General features: G+C 50.4%; 1 protein-coding gene across 1 annotated transcript in view; it reads right to left on the bottom strand.

The window, feature by feature from the left end:
- Positions 1-8,541: 8,541 nt before the first annotated feature.
- The window catches only part of BARX2 (BARX homeobox 2), a 74,505-nt gene continuing 71,523 nt past the window's right edge, over positions 8,542-11,523 (bottom strand). The window contains exon 4 of the mRNA XM_032868920.1: positions 8,542-9,284. Within this exon, the coding sequence (XP_032724811.1) occupies positions 9,018-9,284 (267 nt within the window). The 3' untranslated portion in view covers positions 8,542-9,017. The remainder of the gene's footprint in view (positions 9,285-11,523) is intronic.

Raw genomic sequence — 11,523 nt, 5'->3', positions numbered from 1 at the left:
TGTTCAAGTTAGCCCCTATGGCCCCTCTATCCTTTTGACGTGACCCAGCCATGCTTGATAGCTTCACTGCCTTCTAGAACAAGACATTCCAAACCAACCTAGTGCAGTTTCTGCCCTTGACCTGGAATGAGTCGTTTCCAAGGAGTCCCTGTTCCTTTTAGTGGAAAGTAAGGTTTTGAGATCATCATCTAGGTGACAGACATTTCCACTGCCACTGGGCTAACCGCTGTTTCTGGTCTTTTCCAAAGGCAGAGCTAGAAAACACTCTTTAAAAAGAAAGTAAAGATACTATACTTCATGAATTCATACTGATGGCAATATCTTTAAAATTCATGGAAACAATATGTCCAATATTTAGGCAATAAATTGGAGGTGAGGAAAAAAGAAAAGGGGAACCTATAGACAAAAAAAAGAGACTTAGGGACCCACCAGCTCTTAAGCTCAGACTCCTATTTATACCCTAGAAAGGTGAAGAACTGGGCATTTCCCTTCCTATAGTCCCATTTACCAAAAGAGAGTCAGATTCTTATAGTTACAAGATGACCCCAAATAACTTTAAACTAGAACCTTCCTTCAGCGTATGTAAAATAATATGTAAAAATGAAGAAGATCCATTTTGAGCATGTATTTATAAATGTTGTAAGATGTAAAACTATAAGGTGAATTGAACACTGGAGACTCAGGTGAGCTAAACTCACAAAAATTCTCTTACATTATTTCCATAAATACTTTTTTCTTCACTGTTAGGAATTAAAACTAGTTGCTTCGGGAGCACATTCTGTATCAGCCAGTGTTTGAAATAGTTAGAATCTGACTAAAAAAAATCAGTCTAAAGCCAGTCTGATTCTGGAAAGTAAGTCTCGTACAGCTGCCTGTATGCAGAAGCCTTTTTTTCCCGCCAGGAATAAACACTCATTGAATTGATTGTCATGACCCCACATGTGTTCCAGGGTCCAAATAGGCACAATGGCCTTGATTATTTAATAAAAGCCAATGTTTGCCATCCTTAGAAAGCACCACAAAACAACCAGCTCCAACACATCTCCAGCTTTGGTATGTGTGGATGAACCCTGCTTCTTGCTTCATATTTGCATGTTGAACATCTGCTTTGATTGTACATGGTATCTGGGTAACTATGCTGTGATTCAGAGTGACTTTCTCATATGGAATTTCTTTGCATAGTGCACAAACTTCAACTAAAAAAAAAACAAAACAAAACTGGCTGAAAGGGAAGCCAAGAAGAAGAAGAAGGAGAGGGCGATGGCAAGGAACAGGAAAAGGAAGACTGGCTCTAGGGTGTCTGAGGGGCAGAAGCATGATGAGGTGTGTCCAGAGCCAGGCTCCAAGGCTGGCTTTGGCCTCAGAGGTCGCTGCGAGAGCTCCTGGGAAAGAGCAGCCTCTGCGATCCGAGCTAGAACAGAGGACGTGGCATTCTCAGAAGCTTCTACCCAGCATCCTCAAGCTTCTAAGGAGGCCGCTCCCCTTCTGGGATGGAAGGCAACATCCTCTAGCAGTGCTTGCCGTTCCGAAGTGAGAATGCCGTCCTCAGAGTATGTTCCTTCCTGGGGCCAGCGTTCCCTTCCAAAGTCACTGCAAAGGACAACACTATGCAAGGACTATTCCCAAGCCCCTGGATCCACAATAGAAAAGTTGGGAGGGGCCTGGACTGCTTGCTGACGCGAGTGGGTAGAGGGAGGGGCAGACGGAGGACTAGGGTCTGCAGGCCAAACAGGAGGTCGTGCTGTGAAAGATGCCCCGGCTACAACAGCATGAGAATGGGGGGCAGAGCCCCCTGCAGGGGAAGCTGAGGGACAAAGGGGTCTAACCTACCTCCCTGCTCTGCCCTGAGATCTGCCTCAGTCCACTCAGCCTGGGGAGAAGTAAGACTAGCCCAGTTCGGGGACAAGCAGTCCTCCTAGCCGTGTCGGGCAATTTTGTGTTGGTGACTTATGTCATCACACGTTGTCTCAGCTTCCCTGTGTCTGAAGTGGGGCTGGTGACAGCACCTCCTTCACAGGGCTGCTGAGATGAGGCAGTGTGATGATGTGACGAGCTCTTGTGACCAGGCCGCGTGCACGGTCAGGGTGCATGAAGACAGCACCCCAGAGTCTGGCAGCTTCCAGCAGAGCTGTGTGTGTGTGTGTGTGTGGTGAGGTGCTTGGGAAGAAATGCCACCTGAGGAAGGGACGCCCTGGCAGAACCAGGAAGGCTCTCAGACCAAGGACGTTATCTACGGATCCCAAAGCGGCAGGGACTCGGCCTGACGTGCCTGCTGGTTCTTGGCAACCATTTTAAGCAGGTGCACCGCCGCCTCTCAGCCCTGCCCCAAGCCGTGTCCTCTCAGGCAGCCGAGACAAAGGAATGAACTCTAGACCCCAGAGTCCTGCGGGAGAGATGACACACGTCTTGACGGGCAGGGTGAAGTCAAGGCTGCTTGGAGGGCCCGGGCGCGTCCTCGAGCTGCAGGAGAGGCCGTGGTTTAGGTTTTGGTTGTTCTTGGCCTCCTCGCTGACCTGGGGCACTATTTCCTCCTCCTCTCCCCCGTGCCTCCCCACCTGCTTTTTAAAAAATGTTTAAAGGGTTTTGTCAGTGAATGATCTTATTCATAAAGCAGGCGCGATGACAGTTTGCAGAGCTAAATGGGCACTTAACTGCGTGTCTAATAAATCTGCAACAAAAATAAACAGAAGGGAAGAGGCTTTGGGGAAGAAAGGAGGTCAGGTATGAAAGGAGCCTGTCACAGTGATTTACCACCGCCCCCCTCAGCAGGCCGTGTCTGCCCGGTCCCCGCCTGGCCACCGTCGACCTGGAGATCCAAGAGGCTGACGACAGACAGCCCCAGGTGGAGGCTTCTCCAGAGCTCGGCGGGTGGACAGGGCCTGGGCGTGGGGTGGGAGAGGACACAGGCAAGGCCACTGCGGCTGCTGCCCATCGGTGAGGCGAGCACAGAACGCATGGAGCCAAACGTGAGCTGGAGTCAAACCTCCCTCCTTCGGGCATCCAAGCACAGGTCACAGATGTACGATCAGCATCTTTCTGCCTGCCCCAACCCACCCAGGATTTGGGTGACAATCTCTGGGATTAGAGGCATATATATTCAGGTGAAACTAGCAAACACCTGTTGTTCCAGTATTAATTGCCCTTCCAGGCGAACAAGGGGCCTACTTAAAGCATTAGCCCTTCCCTAGTGGGACTAGCCTGGTGAATGACAAGCACAGGGACGTATTGTCCATAAATCACCTTCCTGGCTCTGAAAGAACTATCTCGCAGGGAAGGGCAGGCGTAAATACCTCACAGACCTAGCTGGAATCCGTGCCGCTCCTCCAAACGCACTCAAGTAGCAGTTTCTCCGATGAGATGTCAGCTTCTGTGAGGACGGGGCCGTATTGCATTCACCCCTCCTCCCCCCAGCCTTCCCCACCCCCACGCTAGCACAGTGCTAGGCACAAGGGTTTGAACAGTGGCTAATGCTGCTTCTGGGGGTAGAAGCCCGGAGCGCTCGGCTTCCTGAGGGCCGGCTGGGGGCCCTCTCTCCGTTTCCCCCTCTGTGGGTGGAAAGGACGTTTCTGGCTCCTGCCCACCCCAAGGTTTTAGACTTGCTGCATTCCTCAAAGCTGAGCCCTGGGGTCCACTGTGACCTTCGGGCTGCAGCCTCCCAGCCATCCTTGAGGATGAGTTCACCTCCCTCCAGCCCTTTTATATCACCTCTTGAATCAGGTCAAACAAATTCACCAACCCACCACCAGCTACCGACCATGATTCGGATATAGACAGGATGTTAATTTTCGTTTTAGACAGATGTCTCAGGAGGCAATCATCTTCCTCCCAGCCTGCCCCTGGCAACACTGCCTGTGATCTTGGGGAGAAATCGTCTGAGGGCATCTTCTTCAGAACCCTGTCAGCAGTTTTTCCAAAAGGAATTAGCAGAATGGAGGGGGTGGAGTGGGGAAGGATTGGTCCTTGGCCATGAGGGTCTTCAAGTCTGGGCTCCTCTTCCTCCTTTGCCTTCTTTGGCCCTGGGGAAATGGGCCCAGCATTACTTCCCTTGGGTGACGGGAATGTTTCCGCAGACAACCAAGATCTTTTGCTCTGCCTTCCCTCTTGTCTCTGAAAAGTGCTGGCAGCCCCAAGCCCTGTAGCCAAAGAGTGTGGCTCTGACAATGGCCAATGCCCAGGAGAGTTGCTTCATGATTTGGGGCCTCAAGGCTTCATGACAGTGGGCTGTACCCACCATACTGCTGAGAACTCAAAACCTCTGGGCCTCCAAGAAAGATGTCAGCAGGAGACCAGGAGCATCCAGGTCCTCTCATTACCCACCCGTGGGCCTTCGGAGCTCTGAGCACCGGAAAAGGACGTCAGAACCCGTGAACTGAAAAACAGCCTCAAGGAATTTAGGCTCTATTTAATAGGGAAACAAAATTAATCCATCGCCTCTTTGGAAAGATGGCAGGCCCACGGTGTTAATGACAAAAGGTGCATTAAGAGGAAGAGGTGGAGAGGAATTAACAGGTTAGATTGGAGAGGAGGTGAGGTGAATAAGGAACAGGAAGATGTGGCTGAGAAGGGTAAACGAGAGGGGAGCCAAGGCAGGTAGGAGAGAGGACGTTGTCTCTGCGGCACAGAGCAGGCTGGGGGGCAGCCCCTCGGAGCGGAGTGTGACTGGAAGAGAGAGGATCTCTCGTGGAAGGCGCGATGCAAGGCAACACAGTGGAGAAGAGAGTAGTGAAGGGGCTGAGGCGGTGCCTGTCCACACAAGGAGCCACAGCAGCTCCTCAGAGCTTTAGGCAAACATAAGCAACTCAGTGCACAGAAATCCTGAGAAACAAGTTTGCTTTTTTTTTTTTTTCCTACAAGACTCATTTCAACCCTCTAACCCAATACTTCCTGCCCTTCAAAGATCCTTCAGACCTTCAGATACAGTCCAGGGCGAGACTGAGGCGGCAGCTACAAAAAATGGCCAGAGGATCAGGCAGTGACCTAGTGGCTAACCCAGGCCAGGGAGAGATGGGGGAGCAGCCCTTGGGACACGCTTTAATCTGGTCCTGCGGAGTCCCTGCTCCTTTTCTCTTGAGTGGACACCACGTGACCAGGGTGACAAAGCACAGCCTACTGAGGAAAGCGTTTCATTTCCAGCAGCAGAGCTCCAGCCCAGCCCAGCCCAGGGTGTGGGGCGGGTGGTGTCAAGTTGAAAGGTCGTGAGGAGGACAGGGAACTCGAAGCGCCTGGGGAAGGGAAGAGGGGCTCACAGAGGTCCCCACAACCCCTTCTCTAAGGCAGCTTTATAACTGACTCGTCTCTGAGAAAAACCTGAAAGCAGCCTAGTGAGGGTTGGTGTCTGATGGATCTGTTCAGACTGGTTTGAAGACTCCAGGCTCCCAGCAAGAGACCCATTTGGTTGTTGTTCTGAGTCAAGCTTGGGCTGAGCGTTGGGTCTCAACCAGCCCTCGTAGACTCTGGAGAAGCAAATCTGGGTACAGTGACTGAGAACACAGACCCGTTGTTAGACACTTGGATGCTTACTGAGGGTCTAGAACTTGCTCCAGGAATCCTTGCGAACATAGAAGATGCAGGGGGCGGCCTGAGGGGGTTATGTTTGTCTTGGGGGTGGGGGTGGGCCCCAGGGCGGCTCAGTTGGTTAAGTGGCTGCCTGCAGCTCAGGTCATGACCCTGGGTTCCTGGGATAGAGTCCCGCATTGGGCTCTCTGCTCTGCAGGGAGTCTACTACTCCCTTGCTCAGCCGCTCCCCCTGCTTGTGCTCTCTCTGTCAAATAAATAAATAAAATCTTTAAATAGATAGATAGATGGTAGATAGAAGATTCAAGGGGTGGGAGCACAGGCGGTGGCTCCTGGTGGCCTCACCTACTATAGCCTGGAAAGCCCCCATCCCCTCCTGATCCCTGCCTAGGACAAAGCACTCATGCTCTCCGGGCAGACCGTTGCTGAAAGCCCCCTATGTCCCCATCCCGCTGCAGCCTCAGGAGGGACAGCAGGCTAGCACTCACCTTGAAGGTCCCCACAGGGAACCTGCCCCGGGCTCGGTTCTCAGCATGGCTCCTGACCAGCTACCTGACCTGGGGAGAGTCAAATTAACCTCTCCCCGGTTAACAGGCTTCCTATAAAACTGGAAGAAATAGCCCATTTCACAGCCTGATGGGGCGGCATCAGCTCAAAGAGCTCATAAAAGCATTCTCCAATGCTCAGAGCAGAGACACTACAAACAAACAAACAAACAAACAAAACGGTGGGTGGGGGGAGGGCGGTGGGAGGGCGATGTCTCAGTGGTTGGCTTCCTGTTTGGGCAGTTGGCTTTGGCTTGCTCCCTTCCTCTGGAAAACATCAGAAATCATCAAGTGACCAGAACCGACAGTAAGACCCTGAACCCTCATGGGGTCACCATCCTGGATGTCAGACAAGGGAGGGAATGCTTTTGTTTAGTGAGGCCCACAAAGGTGAGTGAAGGCCCAGAGAGAGGCCTCCTAGAAAGCAGCTGAGAAAGCGAGCAGACTGGGCTTGGTGCAGGAGAAACCCTGGGGTCTGGGGTCCCTGAACGGCTCCGCTCCAGACGTGCGCTGAATGCCACCTCCTAGTCACAACTCAGAGACACCCTGTGGAGCTGGGTTTCTGGGTGCCATCACATGTCTCGGGAAGTAGAGGGTAAATGGGAAGACTGGAGGGGAAAAAGGGAAGGTGAAGGATGAGCAGGGCTTGGTGTGGAATCGATGCCCACTCACATGCCCGCAGCCCAGCCCTGACCCGTCTTGCAGTTCCAGAGCAAGGCTACACAGAGCTGAGGCCCCAGGACAAGCCCAGGGCTCCCAAGCGGAGTTGACCTTGAGCTCAGGGCTTCCAGAACGCAGGAAAGATCAGGGGAGGTCTGAGACCAGGCACTGAAATACCTCCAACCCCTAGAGACACTATAGATGACAGGCCACGGACAGGGTCACAAGTCAGAAACAGTGCCCGGAAGCCTAGCTCAGGATTAATTGTGCGTGACAACAGTCAGTGTCAGACCCCTCAGAAGGGGACGTTGTGAAAGCCCATGACAAGAGACCGAAAACCACCACAGGAAAACAGCATCCTAATGCAGTCTTTCCAGGATGGGGCTGGACAGGACAGAGCAGTTCCTTAGGACTGAACCCCGATTGGCACAGACCCACCTGCTTCCTGTGGCCAGGGGTACACGCCAGCTCACTGGGTCCCCCCTTGGCAGGCAGATCATAAACCTGTCCTGGGGGGGGAGTGGGCTCGAGGTGCGGGAGGCAGCGCCCCACGTGCACAGCCTCAGAAACCTCCAGAAACCTCACCTGCAGCTGGGTGTGGTCTGCACAAACCGGTTCTCAGAGGCCAAATCCTCAGCTCCTTTGTTCGCAAGAGGCAGGGAAATGACTGGCTTTTTGCTGATCTTGAAAGCAAAGGGAAAGGAGGCGCTGCCTAGCCAAGTCGAAATCGCAGTCACTCTGATTGGCGGTGTTAACGGGGGCAAGCCAGCAGCCTGATGGTTGAAAACAAGCAGGTCATCCCTGTGTGACTTTCCAAAAAATGACATGAGTTGTTTTACAGAACCAGCAGCAGGTTCTGCTCCCTAGTTGCGGCCATTACGAAAGCGGGTAGATGGCTCCGGAGCCCACAACTGGGCAGAGTTACCGTGTGATCAAGAATTGCTAGTCAACAAGCCTGGCGCTCTGCCCCGCAGGCCGTCTGTGGGCTCAGGGGCCCCCCGGCACGACAATCAGACAAGAAAGGGTCAGAGTTTTCCTCCTTCAGCGAGTCCGGGGCTTCCCTCTTTCCTGGTCTTCCTGAAAGTGGGACATCGTTTTAAATTTAAAATTGCAGAGCACCTCTAGCCAAGAAGCTCTCAAATCTTCTTTTGCTAAAAGCTGCGGAGCCCATCACCCAAATGGATACTTAATAAGGATAAACAAGAAACCCATAAAAATGGTTACCTGTGCAGGATGGGGGGGAGGGGGGTGCGGGAGTTGGGGGCGGGGAGAAGCAAGACTTCTTTTTGTTTGACTTCGGAAGCATGTACATTTATTATGTGTTCTTCAAAAGAGTGAAGCCGTTTTTAAAGCTGGAAGCCCACGGTGGAAAGTGGCTGATGGCAGAGCGGCTCTGGCAGAAGGCGGTGGGAGGGGTGATGGGCAGAGACCCATCTTCTATTTTATAGTGGGCAAAATGAAAGCCTGCGGAGCTGGGCTATCTCTCTGGGTCTTACCACAAGCCGTATCCAGACAGGGCTAAATATACTCCCCAGAAGACACAAAACACCCGATCCTTTTGAAAGATTTATTTTTGATTAAAAAATAGAAGTTATCTTAACAGAATCTGCTTGGCAGCTTCAGGGAGGGCAACTCAATAAAGCGAGAAAACCAGGGCTTCTCTGCTCTTGGGTCACCTGACTTAGAATGGGTACAAAGGCACACGGGTCTTCAAACGAACTTTATTCAGAAACAATTCTAATAACTCAGAACTTGCTTCCCCCACCCTTTTTTGCCCACCCTCACCAGCCTGGCCCCACGCCCCCGCCCCCACCCCCAAAAAACAACCAAAAACATTAAATTCTCTTTTAAAACGACAGAAATAAGTGCTGAGTTAGCAAGGAGGCCAGGCTTGCGGCCCGGGCTCCACCATGATCTCTCTGCTTTGATGACGGGCTGTGCAGGGGCTGGAGGGAGAGAGCCGGGGCAGCCCCCCACCGTGCCAGCCCCGGGGTGGGCTCTGGTAACCCAGCCCTGCAGCCCTCGCCCCAGCAGGGGCAGGCAGTTCCAAGGCACTGTCTCCCTTCATCAAGGGCATCCCGTGGCTAAAACGGCCTTTCAGGAAGAGAAAGGCCTAAGGCAAGCTGGTCTTCATCAAATGCTTGTGATGAAAACCACTGAGACCCGTGGGGGCTGGGAGACGTGGATCTCTTCTCGCCAAGTTTACCAGGCTTTGGGGAGCGTATCTCTCTCTATTCTCCCTGACTTCCCTCTTTCCATTCCTCCCCATCTTCCCCTTCCCCCAATTGAGTTTTTATTTTAGCTTGATGGTGGGGGTTCCGAAGAGGCTACTGGCAACTCCTGGGGCTGGCCGGGGGGCTCTGCCACCTCTACAGAGACATCGCATGCTTCCAATTCCTGTGGGTCACAGAGCTCTTCCTGTCCCTGGGAGGGTGCAAGGCGCTCCTGGCTCTGGGCCTGGCTGTGCATTTTCTCTTCAGCTTCAATCTCTTCTGATGTGGGGATGGAGTTCTTCTTGGGACGACCTTTGGGTTTTGTAGGTGCTTCCTGTCCACCTTTAAGAACCTTCATGGGAGAAAAAAAACAGTCATTAAATCTAATAACTCCCTCCCTCCACTTTCCCACTCAACAGGGTCTATAGGGTTCCTTCCCAGCAGTGATGGCCTGGCAAAAGGTATTTTCAACCCATCAACTCTAGAGTATAAAGACATCTTCATTTTTTTTTATTATTGTCATTATTATTATTTTAGAGTGACTTTTTTTTTATATTTTAAAAGATTTATTGATTTATTTCAAAGACAAAGAGGGAGAAAGAGAGCAAGAAGGGGGAAACTTAGAAGGGAGAGAGAGAAAATCTCAAGGAGACTCCCCACTGAGCACAGAGTCCAACATGGGACTTGATCCCAGGCCCTGAGATCACCACCTGAGCCAAAACCAAGAGTCAGACATTCAACCATCTGAGCCACCCAGGTGCCCCTATGAATTTTTTTTTTTATAATTTTATTTTTTATAAACATATATTTTTTTTCCCCCCAGGGGTACAGGTCTGTGAATCTCCACGTTTACACACTTCACTAGAGTGACATTTTAAAGAGGATTTTTTAAAAAGATTTTATTTATTTATTTGACAGAGGGAGAAAGAGCACAAGTAGGCAATGGGAGGAGGGGAAGCAGTCTCCCCATTGAGCAGGGAGCCTGATGCGGGACTCGATTCCAGGACCCTGGGATCATGACCTGAGCTGAAGGCAGTCGCTTGACCAACTGAGCCACCCAGGCACCCCTTTTAAAAGGATTTTATTTACTTATTTGAAAGAGAGAAAGAGAGAGAGAACATGTGCTAGCAGGAGAGGGAGGTTAGCAGAGGGACTCCCCACTGATCAGGGAGCCCGACATGGGGCTTGACCCCAGGACCCCAAGATCATGACCAAAGGAACACACTTAACTGACTGAGCCACCCAGGCGCCCCAAGATACGTCCATTCTTTAAATGTTCAATGTACTTTCAGTGAGTATCGCATATTTTGGCTTTAAATAAAATGATCACAAACACATTAAATAAGCCAACTTCAACAGTAAGGAAAGAAATAACAAAATATTAAAGCAGTACCTATCAAGTTGACAAGTTAAAAAGCCAATATTTATAGCAAGCAGGAAAATAAATACTCCAGTGTGGAAGTGGCATTGGTATAACCTTCTCAAAAGGGAAACTGAGAATTCAAATCAAGTCTTGTGCATACTCGGACAAGAAATTTCACTTCTCATAATTTAGCCTAAGTAAGTCATCAAAGACTGAGATGAAGACTGATCTGTAGAAACGTTCATCAAAAAGTTGGTTATAACAGCAAAAATTGGGGGGGAGGATACTTAAGTTTAGTTATATGATTGAGTAGATAATTATAGCATATCCCAGAGAGAGAATACTTGATAAACATTACAATCATTTGTGTAGAATGTTTAATGACATGGGAAATATCATTAACGTACTTTTGTGGAAAACAGGTTATAAACCAGCATAACCCAATCTGGAGGACGGATGACCTGTTTTCAGTGTCAAGATCATGAAGAATTTTTAATTTTTCTTTCTTTCTTTCTCTCTCTCTTTTTTGTAGTCTCTATTTTTTTGGTACAATGATCACGTGTAAGTATTTCTGTAAGAAAAAATGTTACAAGAGATATACAACTGAATGGCTCAAAGACGGAGTAGAGAATAATAGTAAGTTCCAGCCAGTTTCGAAAGTCGAATCACTACGGTAGTTGAATTCTTACTCTGCTCCTTAGCAGCTGCGTCTTTGGGAGAGTTCCTGAAAGACTGAGCCTCAGCTTCCTAGTCTACAATACTGACATGATCCCACCTCCTCTCACAGGGGGATGACGAGGGTGACCAACAGATACAACGTATGCAAGAGAGCAAGAACTCTTCCTGCTCTGCAGAACCCGACTCCCCACCCTCTTCTCCTGAGGAACTCAGCTTGGATGGTGCTCCTGTGGGGAGCCTTCCCTGACCTCCCAGGTCCATGCCAGAGGCCCTCCACCAGGCGCAAGATGAGCTCTTCCCCTTCCTCTGTTAGAGCACCTTTCACAAACCACTGTCCCTGCACACTGACTTGCCTGCTCCTCCCACTCTGCCGCTGCAGGGAGCAGGCATTCAACAACTGGAGGGGAAGAAAGATACAGAGCAAGAAATGTAACAGCGCGCCAAACAGCTTTGGCTGATGGCAATGGACTTGCACATTTATTGTCCCAAGGTGTGATGTCGAGAATACTGTAACTTACAAAGACAGAACTTTAAAAATATGTGTATGTTA

The sequence above is a fragment of the Lontra canadensis genome, unplaced genomic scaffold, assembly GCF_010015895.1.
Source record: "Lontra canadensis isolate GAN:19392208 unplaced genomic scaffold, GSC_riverotter_1.0 scaffold36, whole genome shotgun sequence".
Taxonomy (NCBI): domain Eukaryota; kingdom Metazoa; phylum Chordata; class Mammalia; order Carnivora; family Mustelidae; genus Lontra; species Lontra canadensis.
This window is presented reverse-complemented; position numbering and strand designations above follow the sequence as displayed.